Raw genomic sequence first — 27,936 nt, 5'->3', positions numbered from 1 at the left:
ATCATTCAAAAATAGAAGATCACACTTTACCTTCTAAAATATAAATTTAAAATTTAGAGAATCCAAATTCTTATTTTTTAGTTAGACTATACCTACACACATTTAGCCGTACAAATCTAGAGTTCTAGTAAACTTGAAATGATACATTAAAAGTCTTACATTACTATACTTGAAGATATTTATAATATAGCTATTATAAGTAGAAAGAAATAACTCTCTCTTTTTAAAGTAATTTTGGAAAATTAATTATTCCTTGTAGTTAGACCTACTAAATTATAATAATCCAATTCCAGAGAAAAGGTTACTTAAAAATAATCAAAATTAAATAAAAAATGATGTATTGAATCACTTGAACTAACATATAAACTACAAGATAGCTCTAACAAAACCTTATACATGCATGCTTATATTTATATACTACTCCCCCATCCATGACTATATATCATTTATGCTCTACTAGCTAGCTACTATTGTTTTCTTCTACTAGTTCTCTCAAAAAACATAAAAATCTTAGGCAATTAAAGAAAAATTAAAATCTTGTTCACTTCTTATAGTTCAATAATAACATATATGGCAGAAACTGAGGATAAGAAACATGCTCCTCCTCCTCCACCACCACCAACAGCAACAACCACGGAAGACGCCGCCGTCGTCGCGGCCACCACCACCAACAACATAGGTCAACAAGCAAACAATAAATCCAGCAACAACAACATGGTGAGAAGGTTCATAGGGGTGAGGCAAAGGCCCTCAGGGAGATGGGTGGCAGAGATTAAAGACTCATCTCAGCATGTAAGATTATGGCTTGGTACCTATGATTCACCTGAACAGGCTGCTAGGGCTTATGATGAAGCTGCTAGAGCACTTCGTGGTGAGAATGCAAGAACCAACTTTGCACCACCCTCGTCTTCGTCATCACCACCACTACCTCCTCCATCTCCAGGTAATTTTGGAACTTAACTTTTATTTTTTTAAACCAAAATTAGAATTGAGACTCGTATCTGCAATTTCTTAACTAAATATAAAAAACTATGTTATTTGAGCTACAACTCGTTAGCATTTTGGAACTTAACTTTTTAAGCTAGAAAGTTAAAAAAAATAATAATTAATTTTATTATATATGTGGTGAAATTTCATATTCAATATAACTAGAAGTTAAATATAAAGACATGGAATTCAGTTTAGACAAATCTACTATAGATTAAATTAAACTTTTAAAATAAATAATCCAAATTATTGTACATTATGGGTGGAATATATATTTACCCATTCTCAAATATTGTATATAAAAACTCGTTAGCTATTCTATGTATTTATATATTTATACATATTATTTCAGATAGTTTTTTAACAAAGTAATTAATCAGTACTCATTAATTAATCAAATTTCTCACAACAAAATAATCAACTATTTTATGAATATCACAAATCATCAGGTATTATTATATTTTTATAATTAAAATATAATTTATTTTATTTATATTATTTATGACGCTTTAATATAAGTAAGAATCAAGTTTGATTATATTACTTGTAAAATTTGATTATAAATATGAATATATAGTTGTTTTATTTCGTATGTTAAAGTATATGTATTTCTATACAAAGATTGACATATATAGTATATGTATTTGACTTTGTACCCTAATTTTAAATATCATTAATCAACTATTTTTTAAATTTGCTATATTTTAGTATTTGAGCACAAATAATCATCCCCTTAATTTAATTTATTCATATGATGAAGGAAATAATAACAATAATAAGCATGGATTAAGCTTTGCCTCATTGAAAGCAAAGTTGAGCAAGAACTTGCAAAGCATCATGGCAAGGGCTAATCACAACAACAAGTCTTCATCATCTAAGAGTAGAGTGAGTGATCATTTCACCTTTGCTAGCATATTCAATCGCAATAGAAACAATAATCATCATCAACAACATGCTCCTCCTCCTATGGCAATAGATGTTAAGAACATTGACAAAGTGGTGCAACCTAGCATCATAGTACCACCACACAAGGACCAACATCATCAACATTATTATGAGCCTAATAACAACAACAACAATTGGGAAACTTCAAGTGTCTCTGATTGTAGCAACGAGTGGATCATAAACAATAATGGGTTGTTCCAAAAACATAGGTTGTTGTTGGATTCATCATCATCAGCAGGTTCTGATAATGATGGTGAGTTTGGTTGTGTTGGTGATCAAGGGGTTTTGGATCAACTAATGGGGTGGGTTGATAGCACTCAGATTAGTAGTAGTGATGAGGGTTTATCATCATCAAGGAGCAAAAGATTCAAGGTATCTTCTTCAGTTCTTGTGCCACCAACTTTCACTGCTTCTTCTTCTCCTTCTCCTTATTATTATTATGATTGCGCTTCTCCATACACTAGTGCTTCTGGATCTCCATATAATGGTATTGGTAGTTATTATGGTTATGGTTATGGCTCCCCTAATTACTATGCCTCTCACTATAATAATAGTACTGATGGTAAATAAAAAAAGTAATTCATAGAATAAAAAAGAGTTTAATTTTAATGTACTGACAATGTTTTACATAATTATTTAATTGTATCTATAATTTTGGATGATTATCTATGCAATCAATATAAAAGATAATTATTTTTGCTGATACAATATTATGCAATTAGATGTACGTGTAAAACTGTTTTATACTGACAGCACATCAAAATTAAATTCGATCGCGAAATAAAAAAGTTAAACATCTTGTGTTTAATAATTGGATAGATCGAACATTGATTTATCTATCGATTTAAAGATGTTTAGACTTTTATTTTCCGACTTTATTGATTTGGTGTACAAATTAAAGTGCTTGTAAAAAGCTTCTTTACAAAGGTGAAAAAGCTTGGTTTAGCTAGCATGTTTCTTATACAATATATATGATGATGAAGAAAAAAATATATATAGATAGATAGATAGATACAAAGTATTTTGAATGTAAGTTTTATTTTCAATACTTTTGGAATGAGAACAGTTATCTTCTTGTCTGGTATAATTCTCAAATGAGTTTGTCTATATGAGTTACACACCTAACTACTTCATCTACTATATAGTATAATAAAAAAAATTCTAGTAAATATTATTATTTTAAATTAACATTTAGTCAATAATAATTTACATCTATATTAATAAAAATTAATATAAAAAATATATATAATTTGTATTTATATTTATCAAAATTTATATACATAAATTAATATAATTTATATTTATATTTTTTAAAATTTATACACATAAATTAATACATAAATTTATTTATTAAAAATAATTTAATATTTATATTGATCAAATACTAACTAAAATTATTAAAAATGGTTGGTTGCTAAAAAATTTTAAAAAATATATTTATAATTTTTTTAAAGTGTTTAGAGGAAAGAAATGTAAAGGGATAATAGAAATTTCAGAGTATTAAAATCTCAAGAAATATATCTCTACTTAAAAAGTTTGTCGTATAGTTTTTATAAAACTAATTAATGAATTCTAAGTTTTTTTTTTAAATATTATCACATTGGAACTAATGCGGACAAACAAAAAAACAAACTAAATAGCAACGACAGGTCTAAAGATGGTTACACAAATCTAATTTAAGCTATATATATTGTATTTATATCTACGTTTGTCTTTATATAACATAAAAAATAAGTAAACAGAAAAATCTTCTTTGTCATAATTTTGTGATTAAGAAGAATGAGCCACAATCTTCTAATGTTTGCGGAAGATAAATAATGTCCCCGTGTAAAAACATTAGTAGGAGTGTCAACTCAAGTTGCAGGTCTAACTTGTTCAAAGCATAGTTGTCACTTGTCACGAACAGGTGATCACACCGTTCAGGTTATTGGGTCATTGAGTCATTAGTTTAACTGATAAGTTATTGATTGAACCGATTTATTCGATTTTAAATAAAATATAGTTAAAAATTTAAAATAAAAATTTAAAATACATATTTTCACTAATATTTTAAAAATATCTAATTTTTCTAAAACAATACAAAACAGGAACAATAAATATTTTGTTAATTTTACTCTATTATAAATATTTTTATTTTGTTTTTATATTAAAATAATTATTATTTTTGAATTTTAATAATTTATTAATTATTTTATATTTATTATACTATTATATACTACAAATATTTATTGAAAAATAATATTAATAGATATTATATAATTATAAAAAAATAAATGAGTTTATAATTATTGTTGAATGAAAATATAATTAATTTAAGAATGAATGAGTTTATAACTAACATTAAAATAAATTAAATAAAAATAAATTATTTACTGAAATATATATATATATATATATATATATATATATATATATATATATATATATATTAATTTGCATGTATATTTATAATAAGCTTAATAGACTGGTGGTTGTGAGTATTATGTTTTTTTATGAGGGGGTTCGAATCCCAACTTTAACATTTTGAAAAAATTTTGAAGCTCAAGCGGTTTGGTCAAACCAATTTTATCGAATTTAATCGATTTTGATCGGTTCACTCTGAATTTGACCGATTCGTACCGATTCATTAACTCACCCGATCAGATCATTGGACCGGACTGACTTAGAGTTCAATTTACTAATTTTTCGATCGAACTGACCAGTCTGGTTCGGTTTTGCTAACAATGGTTCAGAGCCTATCAAACGAAATTAGTAAAAGTACATTATATATATATACATAGTTATACATTTTCAAATAACAACGATTAGAAGTGTTATTAAAATTAAAATAATATTTTTAATACTTGAAAATATTTTTAATTTAAAAAATAAAAATTAAAAATATTGTGAAAATATAAAAATTATTACCGTTCATTTTTTATACAGTTTACTTCTGTCATTTTATACGTTTTAGTTATATAGAATTTCATTATAACTATATGTTTGAATTTAATATACAATTCAATATTTGAGTGTTATACTTAAATTTATTGTTGAATATAAAATATATTCTAAATACTTGTTTCGTCAACCATCAACATAATCTCAAATTATAGTAGGTTATTAATATGATAATCGAATTCCTATAAAAAAATGAGCAAGAATATTATTCACTCTCTTTAAAATATCATTCTTTATGCTTTGACAGAAATTGTATTGTAGTTTCGCAAACGTTATAATGCATAGAATCACAAACAAAAAGAAATTCTCACATGCAAAACTTACTCCTCATATGTATTTCGTATAATTTCACCATTGTGGTAAATTACTATATTTACAGTGCCTTCCATTACACCAACAATACATTAAAATACTTCTATCATAATGAAAAAAAATGGTAACGAATTTTGATTTTTATAGACAGATAACCCACTTTACAAGTTACGTGTTAGAATCACATTCAATTAATAGCTAACACATGTCTAGCACGTGCTATGTGGTGTTGCTTCGATGCTTGTCACGTGTCTAACATACAAGGTGTGTGTTGCTTCACATGCGTTCACCATACTTTCTGTGTGTTGAGTCATTACATGACCTGCGTGTTGGACCTGTCCTACCTACAACGTTCACATATTTATATATATACCAAAAAATTTTATTTTTAACAAAAACACACATTTTTTCATATAGAAAAAAATAAACCAAAAATTTTTTGTGAAAATATAAAAACTATTATCTTATGTAATTATGATTATATAATCATTTTAATTACCATAATAATGGCCATCATAAACTCTACATATATTTATTATTGATAAGTATAAGAATTAATTTTTAATTAGTTAATAATATTTTTTTAATATAAAATTATTTCTTAACCATCAACTTTAAAAGTTTAGAATTAATTTAAGATTTAAAATTTATAATTTAAAATTTATAATTTATAATTTAAAATTAAAAATTAAAAAATATTAACTAATATTAACTAAAAAATATTGACTTTCTAATTAAAGTCATCTATTATATATAATGAGAATATAAGAAAGAGTTAATTAACAATTTTTTTCAAAAATTATTCTTCATTATATATAATCTATTAAGAAGTATTTTAATGAATCCAAGAATTAAACTTATGCACTTTTAATTTTAGTGTGATATATTTATTATTTTAACTAATCTCAAATTTTAATATTTGTTATTATTATAAATATTTAATTTATAAAAAATAGCTTTAATATACATATTAATTCAGGAACAATATTACATAATCAATAAATATTATTATTTTTATTAGTATTTGACCAATAATAATTTATACACATATTTATAAGAGTTTCATATACAAAAATATATATTTTATACTTATATTTATTAAAATTTGTATGCATAAATCAATATAATTTATATTATATTTTTTTAGAATTTAATCAATTTATACACAAAAATTAATAAAATTTATTTATTAAAGATAATTTAATATTTATATTAATTAAATAACAATAACCAAATTACTAAAAATCTCAAAAGTTTTTTAGAAGGGGACCACTTTCATAAAGATGTTTAAAACGTCTTTTTTTTAATTTATAATTAAAATTTAACAGATATAATTGATTAAATTATGTTATTTTTATCAAAATTAGGCCAGACAAATTAATTTGACCGAAAAATGGTGAATCAAATTTTAAAATGGTCTAAATTAATTTTATTTTTTATAAAAAATGACTACAATATCTCTATTATAGAAAATGACTAAAATATTCTTATTATATATATTAATTTTGAGAATCCTAAATTCTAATATTTTGTTTCTCTGTCGTCATAGGGTTAGGATTTAGAGTTTTCAAAATTAATATATATATATATATATATATATATATATATAATAGGAATATTTTAGCTATTTTTTATAATAAAAATATTGTAATAATTTTTTATAAAAAATATTAATTTATACTGGTTTAAAATTAAATTTATTAATTTTTTGGCTAAATTAATTTGTCCGATCTAATTTTAATAAAAATAAGATAGTTTAATTAATTATATATATTAAATTTTAATTTTTAAAAAATATTTAAAAAAAACGTGGCTTCTTTTTTAGAATCCACAAGTGTGAGCGACGAGGATTACGGAATGAAATATGAAGGGAACAACTAATGTTCCGTCCCAATTACGCAAACCAATATTAGGTTTAAGCCATGCTTCTTGGTTATCGCCCTCAAAATTAAACCTATATTTTCTCTCTTTAAGTTACTACTATAATTTAACTTCTATATCGTTATAATATTTTAATAATTAGGGTTTTGCACATTGACTTTGTAAGGGCGATATTATATTATACATATGTAGTACTTGGAGTATACATAAAACCATTAGTTCGTTAAGGTACCTTTAGTATCATGTCCCAAAAAAAAAAAAAAAAAAAAAAACAAGGCACCTTTAATATGTTGGAATTAATGTACGCAAACATCCGAAATAGTATAATAATAATGAAGTTTTTTAAGTTTTATTTTTGGTAGAGACCGTGAAATTATTATTTAAAATTTTAAATAGACAAAACATTTTAACATACAAAATTACATTGTTGTACGTATTAGATAATTATGCTCACATGTGTATATATGGTACATTTTCCCCAATCATTTCAAAAACCCATTCAAACGTACAACTGCGTTCAAATCCAATGAGGTGGAAAATCCTTGAGAAATTACTAGACCAATCATTGTTACTCAATAATCTTATCAACCACCACTGTATATGAAATGATTGTTTTCCAGAAAAAAAAAAAATCTATGTATGTTGTTGTGTGTGCTAGCTAGTAGATTTCATGCAAATCACCCATCTCTGTTAGTAGGGGTGCACAGATCCGGTCCGGTCCGAAGGTCCGACCCGATTTCGAACATTTTAGAGGCTAATTTGGTGTGATTTTATTGAGTTTAGGATCGGATAAGAGTCTCAAAAATAGACCCATCATTATTTCAGATCGGGTCCGGGCCATAGCTCGGATCACCCGAAGTAACCCGGTAGCCCGGTCATCATACACAATTAATATTTTGTGTTATTAGTGATGGATCATGACTATTCTTATGTGGAATTTAAGTATTGTAAACCTTAATATTTTGTGTTATTAGTCATTATAAGGCTATAAGTTAATGTTTTATGTTTAGAATGCATAAGACTTTAGACTAATGCATAATATTGTATTATTTGTATTGATTTAAATATTTGGTATTATTGGACAATATTAGTATTGATTGTGGTTTTGCTTTAGTATTGATTGTGGTTATGCTTTAATTTTAAAGAAGGGTTGATTCTTGTTATATTTTTCTAAGTGAATTTTACCATATTAAATAATGGTTGGAGTTTTGGAAATTTGGATATTTTTACATGCTAGCTTACAAGAAAGTATCAACGTAATGTAATATTAACGGCCCGATTTTCACCCGGTTTTCACCCGGTATAATTATGGCCCGAAAGTATATTGGTTTCATTGGGTCTAGAATTGGGTTCGAGTCTAATAAATAGACCCAGTGTATATTTCGGATCGGGTCTGAGTCCCATCAAACCCATCCTCACCCTGTCCATGTGCACCCTTATTTGTTAGGATGCGACATCAACTTATATATTTGGAATGCTCTGTTGAATTTATTTTGATTCAATTCAAAAATAATTTAAAATCAATTAAATTAAACTAGAATTTAAAATAAATTAAATTTAACAAATATTATATCATATATATTAAAATAAATTATTATAAAGTAAAAATAATATTGTATAATATTAAAAATATTAATTAAAATATAAAAATATAGTATAATATTATACATTTTATTTATAATATATTTTTATTATAAAACATTATTTTAGAATTGAATTAGATGACTCAAAGTATAATTTGAATTTGATTCGAAAATAACTTGAAAAAACATTCAGTATGGTCCCTAAAATTACACTCGAGTCTATATTTAATTTTTAAAATTTCAATTGCCTTAATTTAATCTTTAAATTTTTCAATTGATTCTGTCATTAAAATCATTACAGAGATTAATGTGATTAAAATTTAAAAAATTTAGGAACTAAATTAAGACAATTAAAATTTCAAAAACTAAATTAAAATTTGAATATAAATTCAAAAATTAAACGGAATATTTTTTTCAAATAACTTTAAATAAAAATAATAAATTATTCAAACTCAATAAAATATGCCTTTGATCCGGGTTTGATTTTGGGCCCGTCCCGATGAACATCCCTATTATATACTCCGTCTCATTGATGCTAAATCCAAACATCTAATGTAAATTTGATCATGGTTAGCAGTGATTAAATATAGGTTTTATCTCTCTCTATTTATATCAGTTATTTTCTAAAAATTTTCTATGGAACACAGTTTTATGACGTCATTTTGATACAAACAAATATGCAATTCCATATAAGTATGAGACCCTCACAATTTCGTTTTTTAATCTAAACACACTGACTTTACTCCAAAAGCCCAATTATCCATTTTCTGCAATGCAGGCTTAATGGTAGCGGACTAGCGATGAGTGCGTGAGTTGCTCTATTTAAATGGTTTAATGGTTAATTTACTAGTCCGCTTAAGACTTAAGTAAATGTCGGGGATTTGAATTTCGTTTTGTGCATACAGCAACTCATTGGCCAACAATAAACCCTTAAATGGAGTTCAATACTGTGACAGATTAATCTTTATCCTGCTAGATTAAAAGATACGATAAAAAAAAAGTGGTATTGTTAAGAAACATTAGCTCACCTCTTTATTACATGGTTACGACAAAAAAATGGCTACTTTGCATCACTACAAAAAAAATATCGTCAAAAAGCGTCAATATTATTGAATTTATTGACATATTTATTAAAAAAATTGCCGATAACTTATTTATTATTGGATTTAATGACAAGATAAATCTGACAATATAAATTCTATCAGTGAATTTTTTTATTTATTGCTAATTATCGATAAATTTAATGACTAATATAAATTTTTAATTAGAAAAATTTTGGAGTATATTACTATCGATTTTTTTTCGATAAATCCGACGATAACATATTATTTATTATTAATAATTAAATTAATAATTACCAATAAATTTAATCAACGATAAAATAAAATTTTAATTTTTTAAAAAAATATTTAAAAATTTAATATATAATTTTAAATATTTAAAATTAATGATTTTTAAACTAACAAAAACGCTAGCCGTTAACCTTTCTACTTGGCATCTAGATAAGGGATTATACAATCACTTTTTTAAAAACATACTCTCAAAACTTTAGAGTTTTGATAGAAAATTATTTATTTATTTTTATATAATATTCTTTGGTGAGAAAGAGAGAATATACGAAAAGTAGAGATAACTACCGTAAAAATTTATGTATGTTATTGTATATTGTATCTTGTATTTTACATTTATACATAATTTACTCAAAAAATTTTAATTTTAAAATTAAAATATGAAATTGACTATCAGCTGAAATAAAATAGTTCAAATGATGGATTGATTTGAACTTTTTTTTATAATATATGTAAAATTTTTTACAATATATATCATCATTAAATATATATGTATGTATGAGTAGTTGAAATAATTTTGATTTTTGTTTTTGATTAATTGTATATTTTGATTTTATTTGTATAAATTTAGTATATTCTTGTTTTTTTGGATATAGGCCAATTCTTTCCAATTGTGTTGAGAAAATTGTTATAGTATGCCAATGTTTATGCAACGTATTATTTTTTTTAGAAATTACTATAACTATTTGCAGTTTTTTTGTACCAAAGTTTTTTCATAGTAATTTTTATCCAGCACGTAAATTCACGTAAACGACTATATTCTGTGAGGAATTACGTTCAATTTAAAAATCACATCATCTTGTAATAGCTTCTATAAATATAACGAAATTATAAAAATATCTATAATATTAAAAAGTTGTAATACGAATATACGATCAATTTAGTTTCTAATCATTCTATATACCTAACTTGCCCTCAAATAAACATAAGAGTATGAGTAAACACTCAATTCGGTCTTTGTCCATTTTTACGAAGGATAAAGCGATTTTTGTTTTAAAAAAAAGGGACACTTTGATCCTCAACTTTTTTATTTTGGGACAATACGATCCTTCTGTTAAAAAAATTATTTAAATAATAATAAAAATTGGTTTTGTAGAGGTTTTAAACCTTTACAAAATTATTTTCAATAATATAGCTAATTACTACTACTACTACCACTACCTTTTTTATTCTCATTATTATGGCTCCTACTTCTACTATTTTTATTGATTTACCATTATCATTATCTCCTCTACCGTCGTGATCACTAATACCAATATTATCAATATTAAAGTTTTCTTTTTTCATTTCTTATTCGATGTTATTTTTTTCTTTTAAAAAATATTTGTACTATAATTACTATTTTTTTGTGACATCATTTTTATTGATAGTTTTTTTTTCATTTAACCACTATTGGTGAAGAAATTTTTTAAAAACAAACTTATTAATAGTTTGTGGAGATTTAAAACCCTCACAAAATACAAATAAAATTCTTACAAAATCAATTTTTATTATTATTTAAATAATTTTTTTAACATAGAAATCATATTGTCGCATAATAAAAAGGTTGAGAATGAAATTATCCTTTTTTTTTAAATAAAAATTGCTTTGTCTTTTGTAAAAATGAACAAGAACCGAGTTAAATGTTTACTCTGAGAGTATAGTAGAACTTTTGTCTTTATCGGTTCATATAGTGAAGGACGTAAAAAATATTAGTACAGTACTTACTTCTGTTTATGCGTTAAAAGAAAATCCCAAAGTATGTTCAAATACTTACCCAATCCCAACGGCCTCACTATATGCCTTCCCTGAAATCAATCTCCACCGTTCGATCACCACAACTGCTCGAGATTTAATCCATGTTGCTCGGAGAAACATCATTTTCCTTCTGACCTTCTCCATTTGTCTAACATATAGAAAAAACCTACATTTTTTTATTATTTTAATTAAAAGATTTTATTTGATTAAAAAATGTATTCAATCAACAATCATTTACTATCCTAAAAATCATATCATATAAATTTAATTAATTTATTTAGTAATCCTACTAATGGTAACACTAATTATTTCAAAACATTCAATCAGACCTTTTAGAGTGCCATTTAAATAGTAAATATATAGAATAATTAGTTATTTTTAACCTTACTTTTTTTTTAATTTTAGATAAATAAATTATTTTTATAACCAAATTTAACTATTTTATTCTTCTTTTATTGTATATTTCTCTTTTTTTTAACTAAAATATCTGATAATCAATGTCTAAATTATTAGATCAATTTAATTTAACTTATTAATTACTAAAATAATTTGATTATATAATATTATTATTTTTCCAATATAATTACACATATAATTAAATGAATTTAACTAGTATGTATCTTAAAGATCCTAAGAAAATTATCAATTAATTTTTTTATAAAAAATATAAAACTGAAATGTTTAAATTTTTTATTATATTATATATGTATTATAATAAAAAATTTAAACATTTTTACTAACCATAGCCATGCCGAAATCCTAATTAAATATTTGGAGGCGGGCATAAAAAAAGAAAGAAAACAATAATAATAGCATTTACAGAGAGAATCTTTGAGACAGCGAGACTGACACCCATAGATATCTTCCCCACCACCTAGAGAGAGAGAAGAAGGAACAATGGTTAAAACTTCAAAGCTCCGTTTTTGAAATTGAAATTGCATCGTTTTATTCATTTATATAATGCCCTTCTTCATGTGTGTCGTTTTGTATTTGTAGTTTTTTAAAAGAAGAAATTGTTACAACTTCCTTCAGCTGTTTTCTTTTCCTATTTTTGGTTCTGGAGACAAACTTGATCACTTATCAACCTTTGACTTTAGGTGCCACTGTTGAAGAATCTTCTCATTTTTTAAAATTATTATTATTATTAAAGGAGTTTTTTTTAGTAGTATTTCGTTTCTGCTTCAGAAATTCCAAAGGACCCCAAAACAAAAGAAGGTTTCTTGTGGGGTGGTTTGTGTCTGATTCTGAAGAAACTTCTTCTGGGTTATTGTGTTTGATCCTTTTGAGAGTAAAAAGTCAGCATTTTTGTGATTCAAAAAAAGGGGTGAAGGCAAGTGTGTCTTAGCTTGTTCTTCATTATTGCTGATTCTATAAGCATTACTGAAGAGTGCTTTGTTGATGTTGTTGATGATGATGATGTATTTGTTTTGAAGAGTTCTCAAAGCAAAGTTTTATTTAGTGGTTGTTGGTGTGGAGCTACCTTCATTTGAGGAATTTCTACTTTACAATAACACAACAAGTGTATGTGTATCTCTTTCACTGACAGAGAGAGAGAGAGAGAGAGTTACAAGTTTGAAGATTAAGCCACAGTGATCTTAGTTGCTTTCTCAGTTTACTCATTCTTAAAGGTTTGTTACTCCTATTTTTCTCCTTTTTTTTCTTTTTCTTTTTAACATTTGATTTGATCTTCTTTTCTGTTTTGTCATGAAGAATAGGGTCTCTATTCTCTAGTTTACTTTTTTATTTTTATTTTATTTATTTTAGGCTTAGCAGAAACAGTGTAGAACAAGTGTTTGTTTCTGAACACAATCTGATAGGCCTCAATAGGGTAAAATTCTTTCAACATTTAACAAGTCAAACTCATCTGAATTTATCTTTATTACAACCATCATTTTTGTATTAATTACTACTTTTGAATGCTCATCTTATTTTCCTCTCTATTTTTTTTATTATATTTTTGGTGATGATTGATTAGAGGTACTTGTGTACACAAACTGTAGATAGAGACTTATGTCTTCCCTTCAAAGGAAAGCCTTTCCCTTTCGCATACCAATAACCTCATTTTCATTTATGAGTAAGATTGAAAAAATGAAAAAAAAAAAAAAAAAAAAGGCTAAGAGTTCTACTTTCCTCAAAGACTCTCTTGGAAGAATCCTTGACCGTTAGATATAGTTCCCTAAAGCTCTCTCTCTAGATTTAACTTTTCACAATTTCTGAATCTAATAGCTACCAACCATGAATGAAAAAGTAAAGTTTGGAGATTTTGCTCACTTAATTGACCAATATACCCTTTAGACATGATACCATATTACACTTGCACCAAGTGCTAGATTGGGGTTACTTTTGTAATTTTGTCTAGTATGTCCACCGACGCCTTCTTTTATTAGACGGCTGTATTTTTTCTCATTATTTTATATTTTGACATATTAAATTATTAACTAAATTAAAAAAATGGGGGAAGTAATTTATAGTTTAAAAGAGTAAATTGAATTTGTGATTATAATGGAGTTTCCATAAGAATGTGATATCTTGATAAAGTAAGAGAAAAGACTAGTGGGGCATGGTTTAGGTACACGAATTTTTTTTTTCTATTGGTTTTGGTTCATGCTTTAAAGTAAACAAGTTTTGTGTGATGATGATCATGCAAGATTCTCGAAGCTTATTGTTTTGTTCTCTTCCGCCTTAGATTTTTCTACTGATTTATATTTCTATCATTGCAACTACTCCACAACCTTATATTATAATGTTTCTATGCCATTCTTTTTCTTTTCCCTCTGTCTTCACACAACTTGGTTTATCTTTCTGTTATTATTCCATTTTGTAGTGGCAACTTAATCATATTCGTATTGATATTGATCTGAAGAATTCTGCTCCTACCAAATCATGGTGGAAGGTGGTGGAGGTGAGGTTTCGGTTTCGGATTCGGTTGATGAACTTTCAACAGAAGAATGGTTGTTGAATGCAGAGAAGCTTGTTCCTGAGGCAATTGATAAGGCTAAAGAGGTTAAAGTGTTCCTGGGAAGATGGAAGATGATTGTTTCGAAACTCGAACAGATCCCTTCGCGGCTGTCGGATTTGTCGAGCCACCCGTGTTTCGGGAAGAATGCGCTTTGCAAGGAGCAGTTACAGGCAGTTACAAGGACTCTGAAGGAATCAATTGAATTGGCTGAGATTTGTTTGAAGGACAAGTTTGAAGGTAAGTTGAAGATGCAGAGTGACCTTGATTCGTTAGCCGCCAAATTGGATTTGAATTTGAGGGATTGTGGCCTCCTCGTCAAGACTGGTGTCCTTGGCGAGGTGGCCCGGCCAGAGGCGGATGCTGCCACGCATGGCAGCATCAAAGAATTGCTCGCTCGCCTCCAGATCGGGCATCTGGAGGCGAAGCATAGAGCATTGGATAGTCTTGTGGAAGCAATGAGGGAAGATGAGAAGAAAGTTTTGGCGGTTATGGGGAGAAGCAACATTGCTGCTTTGGTTCAGTTACTAACCGCCACTTCTCACAGGATAAGAGAGACGGCGGTTACAGTTATATGCTCGCTCGCGGAATCCGGTAGCTGTGAGAATTGGTTAGTTTCCGAAGGCGTTCTGCCGCCTCTTATAAGGCTGGTTGAGTCTGGTAGTTTTGTGGGAAAAGAGAAAGCTGTAATTTCTCTTCAGAGGCTGTCAATGTCGGCGGAAACAGCCCGCGCAATCGTCGGACACGGCGGCGTTAGGCCGTTGGTTGAGCTTTGTCAGACCGGGGATTCGGTGTCGCAATCTGCGGCTGCTTGTACACTGAAGAATATTTCGGCCGTTCCGGAGGTTAGACAAGCTTTGGCCGAAGAAGGCGTCGTGAGAACAATAATCAATTTGCTTAACTGCGGAATTCTGTTGGGATCCAAAGAGTACGCGGCGGAGTGCCTGCAGAATCTAACTGCAAGCAACGAGAATATTCGTAGGAATATAATAACAGAAGGTGGCGTTATGAGTCTTCTAGCGTATCTTGATGGTCCTTTGCCTCAAGAATCCGCCGTTGGCGCGTTGAGGAACTTGGTAGGATCTGTCCCGGAGGACACACTCGTTTCGCTCGGCTTCCTTCCAAGATTGTCTCACGTGCTGAAATCCGGTTCCCCGGGAGCTCAGCAGGCGGCCGCAGCCGCAATCTGCCGAGTTTCCAGCACACCGGAGATGAAAAAGCTAGTGGGCGAAGCCGGATGCATACCCCATCTGGTAAAGATGCTGGAGGCGAAATCAAGCAGCGGTAGGGAGGTGGCGGCGCAGGCGATGGCGAGCCTAATTAGCGTGTCGCGGAATCAGAGAGAAGTGAAGAAGGATGATAAGAGTGTTCCAAACTTGGTTCAGTTGCTTGATCCAAGTCCACAGAACAGTGCAAAGAAATATGCAGTTTCATGCTTGGGATCACTTTCTTCATGCAAGAAATGCAGGAAGCTTATGATCTCTTATGGCGCAATTGGGTATCTGAAGAAACTCACTGAGATGGATATTCCGGGTGCTAAGAAACTTCTTGAGAGATTGGAGAAAGGCAATTTTAGAAGCTTGTTTAGCAAGAAATAGTGAAGGAAGAAATTTGTTAATATCATTATGCAGAAATAGCAGAGTGAAAGGAAAAAAAAAACGTGTGAAAATGCGCAAGCTTGTTAATTTTATATGTATTACTAGTCAGTGTTAGATTATATATATTTAAACTTTGTGTATTCTATGATTTTCTCCCTCTTATAAATTATAATACTAAGAATCTACTTGTCTTGCAGTCATTTGAATTCTGAAGAACAGTTTTGTAATCTAATCTAATCTATGCAATGATTGTAATTTGTAATTGAGGCTCTTGAGGACTGCCTTGTAATGAGTAGCATCTAAATTATCATAATCTTTTGAAGTCACTCAACATGTGCAAAGTGTTCCGTACTAGGATGGCCCCATTTTTGTCACTATTGATTGAAATTTAGAACCCATGATAAACAAGAAGAATTACTCTCTCTTTATATCGAGTTTGTTCATACAATAAAAAAAAAAACTTATTCAACCTCACATATATATACTATAATTTTGTAAAAAGATTAAATTTTAATTTCCCAAATCTAAAGAAGAAAGTCAAGCTTGGAAGTTTAAATACTTTATCTCCCAATTAAGTTATTCTACTTTTTCTAGTTCTACTAAGAAAATTAAATTGAAATATTAAAAAGTGAACAAGTTTTTGAATATATTGAAGCAAATTTATCTCAAGCAAACAAGAATTTTAAGGCCAGCATACCATAAATAACATTTTGCGTACTTCGGACACTTGGTTAAGCGAATTAATTAGCTAACCACTATATCAACCCAACTTGAATACCCATAGTTATTAGTTTCGTCAATTCTTAATGCTTCTTTTCAATAAACAGTTTAACTAGGTATTAAAAACCTTCTCTAACCCAACAAGTATGCTATAATTCTCATCATGTACTATCAAGCTTGTATCAACTATGAATTTCATTCGTTGCTCATTTTGTGAGTTACAATGTAATTGTCATCTTAAACTAGTACTATTGTAATTGAATCAGAATAAGGTATTATTAACTTTTAAATTTACCAAAGATATTACCACAATTTTATAATTCTATTCCTTTACATTAAAGAGGTTTTCATCTCTTTATGACCTTTTCATAAGGTCTGTATACTCACTGAAACTTTTTAGTATAATGAGAGCAAGCTTTCACTCTCAGGTAGGGGTGTATATGGCTCAGTCCGATCCAAAAACCTGACTCCGATTTCGAACATTTTAGGGGTTAATTTAGTGTGATTTTATTGGGTTTAAGACCGGATAAGAGTCTCAAAAATAGACCCGGTCATTATTTCGGGTTGGGTCCAGGCCATAGCTCGGGTCACCCGAACTCGACCCGGTAACCCGATTATCATACACAATTAATATTTTGTGTTATTAGTGATGGATGATGGCTATTCTTATGTGGAATTTAAATATTGTAAATCTTAATATTTTGTGTTATTAATCATTATAAGATTATAAATTAATGTTTTATGTTTAAAATGCATAAGACTTTAGACTAATGCATAATATTGTGTTATTTGTATTGATTTAAATATTTGGTGTTATTAGACAATATTAGTATTGATTATGGTTATGCTTTAATTTTAGAGAAGAGTTGGTTCTTATTATATTTTTTTAAGTGAATTTTACTATGTGAATTGCGAAATAATGGTTGGAAATTAGGTAATTTTTACATACTAAAGACTCGATTTTCATTCGATTTTTACCCGATTTTCACTCGGCCCGAAAGTACGTAGATTTCATCGTATTTAGAATCGGATTATAGTCTAAAAATTAGGTCCGATCTATATTTCGATTCGGCCCATATACAGCCCTACTCTCAGAAATTATTGTTGTGATTCTCAATAGAGGAAATTAAAATTCTTGTGTCATCTTTACAATTTGATATCTATAAATCAGCTAAGTATTTTTCATTGTAAACTGTTGTGTCATCTATCTGAACATTACATGTGATGACATCTTCCATATTCAAACATCATATCAAATGAATTATTTTTCTGCAGATGATTGTTATTTAAATAGGAATAAAGTATTTGTAATTTTTTTAATTTTGTTCCTAATATTTTTTATTTGTGTCAAAATTATTCTTAGCCTTTCTATTGCTATTGTCTTACCATCCCGTCAGCCTAAGAAGGCATTCGATCTCAGAAGGGATGAATACAAAGGAAGGGAGTTGCACTAGTCTCATAAATGCCAGTCAAAGAAAACTAACTAGCCAAAAGGGATGTTAATTCTATAGAAAATATTATGAAAAAAAATTAAATAAAATTAAACGTTAAAAATATTTAAAAAAAGTACAAATGTTAAAAACAAAAAATATTTTTTTCACTAAAATTGATTTAGTTGGCTATGAATTTGTTTTTCTTTTCTTTTCTTGGATAAAGTTCTACTAAATGTTAAGTTGTCCTTTTGTAAAGCTTTTTTTTGGATCCACGATTTTTTTTTAATTTGATAAGTCAATAATTAATTTATTATCTAATTTAAAAATTAATATTTATTTAAACAAATTAATGAACTAATTATTAAGTGAAGTTAGTTTTTGTGAAACCACCTTTATGACTTGGTTCGTGTTTTGGTGCTTTATTTAATGTATGGTAGGGTGTTGATATTTTCTTTAGTGCCATATTTATCAAATTCTTTTTATTAAAGTTTTCAGTTACAATAATATTATTATTGCGTTTGATAAAATTATTTTTAATATTTAAAATAATTTTAATAAACATAAATATAATAAATAAAAAGCATAAATATAAATATTTTCAATATGCATAATTATATTAAATTTTTAACATTAAAAATATTTTATAAATATTTTTAAAAACACTTTTAATTTTTCAAAAGTAAAAAATAAACACAAATTTTTTAAAAATTTACCAAATACAAAACAAATTATAAGTACAAACACAAGTTTTACTAAATCACCTTTAAAATAATTCTAATTATCAAGTAATAATTTTACTACCAACTGATTTTATTACTATAAATGAATATTATCTATTTTATTGGTACAAGTTCAATCACTTTCTTTTATTTAAACGAATATACCACCTTTTTTGGTGGAACATAAAGATTAGATCAAACTCATCATCACCATCTTGGAGAGTCTTGAAGTGCGTGTTACAACTTGCGACCCAAAACGACGCAGTTTCATCCTTATTTCAGAACACACAAATCACAATTTTTGTTTGTTTGTTTTAGAAGAGGGAGAACCAAACACGCCCTTATCGCCAAAACACACCACCCTTTTATCCCCAAAGAGCTAAAAGAGCCTCTTCACACACTTCAACTATTATTCTGATTTCTCATAATTATCCAGCAAGAATTCTCTTTCTTTTGGTACTCTCTCTCTCTCTCTCTCTTTCTCTCTCTATTGACTATCTTTTTCTTCTTTGTTACTTTTTTTCCCCCCTTAATTTTTGTTTAAGAAAATAGAGTAGGATTCATACCCAGTTGGTTCATCCTATGGGGTTTGCAGTTTGAGGTGCAAAAGGTGCAAGCTTTGGAGGTGGGCTTTGCAAATTTTGATTCTTTTTTGTTAATTTGTGAGCTAGTTTGACTTTGAATTGAGGTTATGAAATTGGGTAGTTGGAATTTTATGGATTCATTTTTGATTAATAATAATTTTGTTGTTATTGTTATCATTATTATTTGCTGGTAAAAGTGTAGAGAGGAGGTGAGAAATGGAAGATGTTGATGTTGCCATCTTGTTTCATCTTTCACCATGTGTTAATCATGGCATACCTGCGTGATTTTGTGATTTGATTAATTTAATTTGGTTGCTAACTAGCTTGTAATCAATTTTTAACTTTTTTTTTTAAGTAGCCTTTTCTTTAGCATGAAAATGCTTGTTTGGAAAAAATCTAAATCTAATCCTACTTACCAAAATCATAGCTTTTTTCTTATTTGAAATATTACACTGTGGGGAGATAGAATGAAGTGTTCGTTGTGCCCTTTAAGCTGTTTGTGCTTTGGGGAAGATGGCATATGAATATGATTAATCTTTGAGGGAGTTTTAATTGCCATGTTCTATCATCTCATTGACCTGAATATGCGCAACAATGCTGAAGCATGATTTTCTGATTCCCTTCGCAAAACTTTGTTTTGACTTTTAACCTTTTCCTAACCAAATTATTGTCTCCTATGCTGTTATGTTGAATAAAGTCTTGCAAATTGGAGAGGATGTTAAATGTTTGTGGATCAAGTAGCCAAAAATCGGAACCTACTTCCACAATTTTGCCCCTTTTTAACACCTTCGACCTGAGTGGTGTTGAGATAATAGTGTATGAAGCATATATTCCTCCCCGGAAACAGGCTAGAATTGGAAGCAAGGATAGAAACTCAATAGTGTTTTGTTTGTGTTTTATCATTCATATTCACACAAATGAAGTTTTACCATTGGAAATGAAGTTGTCCGAAGGATGATTTCTCTTACAAGAGGCAGAAATAAGATATCAATTGGATAGGTAGAAATGAAGTTGTCCGAAGGATGTGGTAGGATGTTATTCCTAAAAAGGTCATCGGCATAGTTGAAAATCCATAATATTTTGCACTTATTAATGATATGCTTAAATCACAGCCCTGCTTAGTTGATTAGTTAAGTGCTTGAAAACTTTATATGTGGCACCTTGTCCTTTAATGAAGGTCCTCATACACATTGCTAAAGTAAGATTTTGTAGATCTAAATCTCTTCTTGCTTCCCCTTTAATATCATAAATGTTGAATTTGTAGGGGAGAAATAAAAGAGAAGCCGAGTAACAACAATGTGTGGCTGAATAGTATAAGTTCTTAGTTTTAATTAGGTTGATCTTGAATGCTTGAGTACTTAGATATAGATAACAAGAACCATGTAAATACATGCAAAGTTTGAAGGAGAGATAATTAATGTTAGTTTTCCGAAGATTCTATATGGTTCCAATGCTACACACTTGGTGGCAACAATTTCCATGCCACGCATAATTTCTAACAGCATTATTGCTCTTGGCTTACCGTTCTCCTATCTCTGATCATGCAGCGGTCATAAACATAGAAGATGAGTACATTGGATGCAACTAGGGCGGAACTCGCTCTTCTAGTTTTGTACTTGAACAAGGCTGAAGCAAGGGACAAGATATGCAGAGCAATACAATATGGTTCCAAGTTTTTGAGTAATGGGGAACCTGGCACTGCCCAGAATGTAGACAAACAAACCAGCTTGGCTAGGAAGGTTTTCCGTCTCTTCAAGGTTGGGTTACTTTTTCGTTTGCCTTCTAAAACTAATGCTATTTCATGCACTCAATTCTCTCTTTTTTTTGTTTTCTCTATTTATCACCTTTGGTTGATTTGTACATTATTTTGTTTGTTTATTTTCTTGGTGAAGGCATTTTTGTTGTATAGTATTATCTTGTTATAACAATCGAATGCTCGACATGGGAAAATATTGTGAATTGACGAATCCATGTAATTAACATCACTCATATACTTTCATTCTTCCATATGCAGTTTGTCAACGACCTGCACGGTCTGATAAGTCCAACACCTCAGGGTACTCCCTTACCCCTAATTCTGTTGGGAAAGGTATGACATTTCTAAGAAAATTTCCAAAATTTCCAACCTTCATTTACTTTACTAACATAGTTTTATGGTTGTCTCAGTCGAAGAATGCATTACTCTCCACTTTCTTGTTTCTTGATCAATTTGTGTGGCTCGGTAGATCCGGCATCTACCAGGTAAGAAAATATTTTCTTTAGCATCCAGTTGTTTGTTTCTATAATTTTCAGTATATAAGAATATTTTTGTCTATCTACAGAATAAAGAACGAACTGAGCTAATCGGCCGGATATCTCTTTACTGTTGGCTTGGCTCCTCGGCGTGTACCACCCTAGTTGAGGTTTGTGGTTTACCTGCCTTCTTCATGGATTCTTACATGAGTTCATCAATTTTGGCCGCATAATATTTACTCATTTAATCAGCTTGGAGAGCTTGGACGACTCTCTGGATCAATGAAGAAGTTGGAGAAACAACTCAAGGGCAGTAATAAATATGAAGTCTGTTCTTCGGCTTGTTTATAAGTTCTTTATTCTTTCCTTTTTTTACTCATTTGCCTTTGTTCTTGCTAACTTGGGACTATGATTGTTACTTTGTGTACAGAATGAGCAATACCGCGCCAAATTAAAGGCCTCGAATGAGAGGACTCTAGCACTCATCAAAGCAGGCATGGATATTGTGGTGGCTGTTGGACTGCTACAATTGGCACCCAAGAAAGTCACTCCTCGCGTTACCGGCGCATTTGGATTTGTTACATCTCTAATCTCTTGCTATCAGGTGCATGCCAGCATAGTTACAACACTTACTCTTTGATTTCTGTTTTCATAATTTCTTGAAGAAATCAGTGACAATACAACAAATTCCTGGATTCTATTTTTCACTTCTTCCTTCAAAATAGTCTGAAAACATAAACCAGACTGGTTCTGAATTTGTTGGAAATTTGATAAAAACCAAACAGATGTGTTGACAAATTTGGATAGGAAATGAGATCAATTCACGAGAAACTCGTAGAAATTTGTTTGTTTCCACCTAACATCATTGAACAATCTTTTACTGACAAGGACTTGTGGTTTGTGCAATGCAGCTGCTTCCGGCCGCCGCGGCAAAGTCAAAATCATCATGAATGTGGAAGAACAGACTAGAGGAGGGCTGTCATCACCATGCTTCGTGGTTGTTAAATAATAATAATAATATGTGAAATTATTAGAAAATGATGGTGGTTGGTGTGAGCATGGACCATCTTGTTGACCTGTTAAGGTCTTTAGATATGTCACCATAATTATAGTGCCTATATTGTTATCATTATCAATTGTCACGGTTCTATTTTGCTTAATAAATAGTAGAAAAAAAAATCCCTGTTTGGAATTCTTCCCACAATTGTTTCGTTAACGTAGTCTTTCAAAGATATACATTAATGCAAATAAGTTAATTTCTACATTAATTTTTTTTTATCATAAGAAATTACGGCTCTCACACTGATATATATATATAGATGCTGATTTCTACGTTAAGTTAATAATAAAATCACATAAAAATAAAGGGAGTTTTGTTTGATGGATTCCTCTTGATAATGGACAAGTAATATCTTTTAAGTTTTAAAAATAAGGATTTACATTTTTAAATGCTAGAATTCTTTCTTTGCTTAAAAAAGTTGTAAAATAAACGTGTCTAATTAAGAGTTAATACTCAAATTGGCCCCTAAAATTTGATTCCCGACTCAATTTAGCCCTTTTGATTTCAATTGACTCAAATTGTACCTTGAAATTTTGACCCGCGCTTCAAATTGGCCCTTCTGGCGTTTTTCGTCACCGGAAAGCTGAGCTGTCAATTTTCGTTGACACCTGACACCCTTGCAGTTAGATGACATGGCAAAATGTTTGAAGCCATCAATTTAACCCCTAAAAATTTTAAATAAAACCTAGAAGTCCCAATTTTCCCAAATCGCAAGAGTGTCTCGAAGAGTTGAGAAGAATGTTGGGAAGCAACAGCCAAGGCTCAGGTAGCTCTAGTAGAGCTCGTTCGCATGGTGGGTGGGTGAAGAATGCACACCGTGACAGAGGTGACAGAGGTGGAAAGGTTCCGCATTGGTGCGGTTGTGGGTTGCGTCCTATTCTTCGATGGTCTGGGACAGATTCCAATCCAGAAAGACCATTCTATGGATGTTCTAACTATAATGTAAGTTGGTTAAATTGTTGCAAGCTGATTGTGTGTCTTATTTCTCAAATGCTTGTTGGTTTTGTAGTTGTTCTTCCTCTCAATTTTTTTTTCTTTTGGATTTTTGGTGTTATAGACTACTGGTAAGAGATGGTGTGGCTTTTTTAAATGGGCAGATGTTGAAGAAGAAGAAGCCATAGTTGGCAGAAATGAAAGTTCAGTTAGTGAAGACCATTGAAAAATATCTCTGGGATGGAAAATTAGTGCAGTTGAAGCTGAAATTAGAATATTAAAAATGTGGAATATTATGTTGTCTGTGTTTGTTATTATTTTTGGAATTGTGATTGTAGCTTATGGATTAGGTGGGATGAAATATATGTAACTATGATGTCAGTTATGTGAATGAAGCATTGTTATGTATTTAATGACAAAATAGAAATGGAATTTTATGTTCTCTTGGTATGATATATCTTGTAAAAATTCTTTAAAAGTGAGATTATACAAAAGATGAGGTATAACTTATGACCAAATAAGTATCAGAAGAGCATAGTTTGTTCAAATTGGTGAAGCTGTTTTGAGTCTGTATATGAAGACAAATTAAGAGCTGGCTCTGATAATGATATATGTAGTATGCACTTCCATTAGTTACAAAAGAAAATCTAATAGAACCTTTTGTGATTCTTGCACTTGACAGAGGATCCAGAAATAAGTAATTCATTAAGTAATTCAAAGTCATTAATCATTGTCAACATCACAGCATTAGCAATAGCAGTATCTGTATCATACTTCAAATACCCTAAATAACATAGTTTCAAATATCCTAAACCAAAACAGATTACTCTACATAACATGGTAACAAAATATCAAATGAGCATAGTTTGATCAAATGCTCTTTACAAAATATGTTCTACACAACTTCCAGTCAACATTGCAAATCGTTTTCTATTTTGTTGTTGGTGGTTTGAAGCCCGGGGTGGGGATGAATGTCATAAACTCTGCCAAGCGTGCAGCTGTCCCAGAACTTGCTCCTTGCATTGGGTCCACATTGAAAATTTTTTTCCTCTTCGATTGCAGCTTGTCAAGCCTTGTGACCTGTTGTGGAGGTGGAGGTGGGTCTGATGGAGGGACCTGTTGAAATTGTTAACAGAATTAGTGACCAATACAGCCCAATAAAAACCAGTCAATATATTATTAAAATAGTATCAATCAATTGGATCTACCCAACATTTACTCATGTATTATAAACCAATACAAACCAGTTAACAGTTAATCAAATATTAGAAACCAATCACTACCTGTTCCTGATTTTCTGGCTGTGAGTAAGTGGGTTGGGTGAGATCAATCTCTGAAGCATTTGCATCATCAACACCTTCCCCTGGTGCTAATGGAGCATTTTCATTAATCTCAACAGGTTGAGTGTTACTAGTAGCAGCATTTGCTGGATCTCTAGTCTCTCCAGCCTTAGAACCTTTTTCTTTTGCAACTACAGCCGCTGCTGCACTAACAAGGGCACTAGCAAGGTCATCAGCTTTCCTATGAGAGCAACTTCTCTTTGTATGCCCTCTCGTACCACAGTAAGTACATGTGAATTCTTTGTATTTCCTCTTCAACTTGGTTTCAGTTTTTGACTTCTTAACACTAGATGGCTCTTCATCAGCATCCTTCCGTCTTTTTTGGATTATCGGCCCTGGCTTTCGCTTCATTTTAGGTGCATGAGGCCTATTTTGTTCACTTCTCTCCCAAAGATCTTGTCCTGGTATTGAATTGAGAGAATGCTTGTAAGTATCTCTATAGGCTTCCATGGTCAGCCAATGATGACAAAAATCCTCAGAATTTCGATTTATCTTGGAGATGGCTGCACATGCATGGACACATGGCATGCCTACGAAGACAGATGTGGTGAAACATTATCCAACAATCTATTTAAATAGAGACCAATCACCAGAGACAAATAAAATAGTAAAACAAATAACAACACTTAAATGAATACAAAGCAGTCACTATCTAATCTAAACTATGTTTAATAAAATGATACAAACATATAGAAATAAGAAATTATTGTGTTTTAATTATTGTTAAAACCAATGAACATTATTTTCAATCTTTAAGTAGAAAAGCAAATAAGAGAAACTCATTGTCCTATCTAAAAAAAATGACAAGAAAATAAAAGGGCAAATACTTTTCACAACTGATTGCCAAAATAGAACAAAAAAATTAAAATCTTCACACAATCAATTACATAACTAACAGTCACAAGTGTCTGAAATACCTAAACATGAAGGATTATGCTTTTTACAAGGATAATTAATGGCAGAGTAATTCAGACACTAGAAGCAAAAAAAATCCATTTCATTTCCCATTTAACAGCTTAAGAGAAGGGTTTTTGATAAATAAAATAGACTACACTTTAATCATTAAGTCATTCATTTCCTTAAAGATTCCAACTAGTAATCACACCTTCAAAGTTCATGTATTAAAATAGGATTTTTTTTTTATCAAAATTATATTCTTGTTATGATCATGCAGTACTCCCTTCCCACTATATCAGTACTCTTGTAAATAATAGTACAAGAAGGAACAAGAAAACACATGAAAGCAAATTTGTCAGGTGTGTTCATTAGTAGTGGGATATGAAGGAGTAAAATTGTTATTTTAAAGGAAGGGTTCTTGATAAATAAAATAGACTCCACTTTAATCAGTAAGTCATTCCTTCCCTCAAAGATTCCAACTAGTAATCACACCTTTAAAGTTCATGTATAAAAATAAAATTTTTTAATCAAAATTATATTCTTGCTATGATCATTACATAATGCAGTACTCTCTTTACACTATATCAGTACTCTTGTAAACAATAGTACAAAAAGAAACAAGGAAACACATGAAAGCAAACTTGTCAGGTGTGTTCATTAGTAGTGGGATATGAAAACTCTATTATCATCAACAACCATAATCAACCACATTCTCCCAAAGTTACACTGATGAAGTAGACTGAAAAAATTGAAAACAACCCACAACCAACATTTTGAGAAAAAAGTTGAGAGCAGCGTTTTTGTTACTAACCTGTTTTTCAAAAGATGATTTCCAGTTAATTAATCTTCACAATGGAGAGCGAACCAAGTAAGAAAATTTTCAAACCTCCATTACTGAGACACCCATGGTGCTTCTCTGAAGGGAAGGGAACGTATACGACGGGAAGAGAAGGAAGAGAAAGGGTCAATTGGGTTTCACTTCAAAAGTGGTTACTGTTTGGATTTCATTTAACCCCTTTTTTCATGTCAACGACGTCGTTCTAAGCATTTCGGCGCCAATAGTAAAACGACGTCGTTTTGATACTGCCAGGTGTCATTTAAAATTGCCAGGTCAGCTCTCCGGTGACGGAAAACATAAGAAGGGCCAATTTGAGGCGCGGGTCAAAATTTCAGGATACAATTTGAGTCAATTGAAACCAAAAGGCTAAATTGAGTCGGGGTCAAATTTCAGGGGCCAATTTGAGTATTAACTCGTCTAATTAATCAGCTATATTGTTTTCTACGTCACTTCTAAGAGTGGTAATAGATAGGGTAAGATTTGAATTTTAATCTTAATTTTATTTGCGAATTGAATTTATTACTAAAACTCTACTATATCTTACCTGCAAATTGAGAACAAATTAATTCTAATCCTACTTATGATTAATTTATGGGTATGCAATATTATTATATAACCTAATGAGCATGCAAATTAATAATTCAATACAAACAATACAATTATCCCACAAATAATATAATCATCCCACAAATAACACAATCTTACTATAAATGACATAACCATCAAATATTTAATTCTACATAAAAGTATTTGCTTAAATTAATAATACAAAAATAAATAAAATGTGATATAATATTATATTTATATATCACTAAAATAAAATTGAATTTTATATAAACAAAAGGGTTATATTATTAATTGATAATCTTGTCTCAATGGTAAGGATTCTTTG

General features: G+C 29.8%; 3 protein-coding genes across 6 annotated transcripts; all 3 read left to right on the top strand.

Moving 5' to 3' along the window:
• The first annotated feature begins 418 nt into the window (after positions 1-418).
• LOC130976771 (ethylene-responsive transcription factor ESR1-like) lies at positions 419-2,542 on the top strand. The gene is made up of 2 exons (XM_057901696.1): positions 419-943; positions 1,748-2,542. Exons 1-2 carry the CDS (start codon positions 571-573, stop codon positions 2,500-2,502), a joined length of 1,128 nt encoding a protein of 375 aa, XP_057757679.1. The 5' UTR covers positions 419-570; the 3' UTR covers positions 2,503-2,542.
• Positions 2,543-12,562: 10,020 nt separating this feature from the next.
• Positions 12,563-16,484, top strand: LOC130976513 (protein ARABIDILLO 2). Of its 2 annotated transcripts, none has more exons than XM_057901392.1 (2): positions 12,563-13,362; positions 14,598-16,484. In XM_057901392.1, exon 2 carries the CDS (start codon positions 14,618-14,620, stop codon positions 16,286-16,288), a length of 1,671 nt encoding a protein of 556 aa, XP_057757375.1. In that variant the 5' UTR covers positions 12,563-13,362; positions 14,598-14,617; the 3' UTR covers positions 16,289-16,484. The 2 variants fall into 2 exon arrangements, with proteins under 2 accessions (XP_057757375.1, XP_057757374.1); XM_057901391.1 differs by having other exon boundaries at positions 14,559-16,484.
• Positions 16,485-19,363: 2,879 nt separating this feature from the next.
• Positions 19,364-23,171, top strand: LOC130976335 (peroxisomal membrane protein 11D). Of its 3 annotated transcripts, XM_057901183.1 has the most exons (9): positions 19,402-19,616; positions 19,713-19,785; positions 21,292-21,501; positions 21,759-21,833; positions 21,911-21,985; positions 22,066-22,146; positions 22,229-22,303; positions 22,407-22,580; positions 22,888-23,171. In XM_057901183.1, exons 3-9 carry the CDS (start codon positions 21,310-21,312, stop codon positions 22,924-22,926), a joined length of 711 nt encoding a protein of 236 aa, XP_057757166.1. In that variant the 5' UTR covers positions 19,402-19,616; positions 19,713-19,785; positions 21,292-21,309; the 3' UTR covers positions 22,927-23,171. The 3 variants fall into 3 exon arrangements, with proteins under 3 accessions (XP_057757163.1, XP_057757166.1, XP_057757164.1); XM_057901180.1 differs by lacking the exon at positions 19,713-19,785 and having other exon boundaries at positions 19,364-19,616; XM_057901181.1 differs by having other exon boundaries at positions 19,403-19,785.
• The last annotated feature ends 4,765 nt before the right edge of the window (positions 23,172-27,936 follow it).

The sequence above is a fragment of the Arachis stenosperma genome, chromosome 4 (assembly GCF_014773155.1).
Source record: "Arachis stenosperma cultivar V10309 chromosome 4, arast.V10309.gnm1.PFL2, whole genome shotgun sequence".
In the NCBI taxonomy this organism is placed as follows: domain Eukaryota; kingdom Viridiplantae; phylum Streptophyta; class Magnoliopsida; order Fabales; family Fabaceae; genus Arachis; species Arachis stenosperma.
The sequence above is the reverse complement of the archived record's forward strand: the minus strand, read 5'-3'. Positions and strand labels throughout refer to the sequence as shown.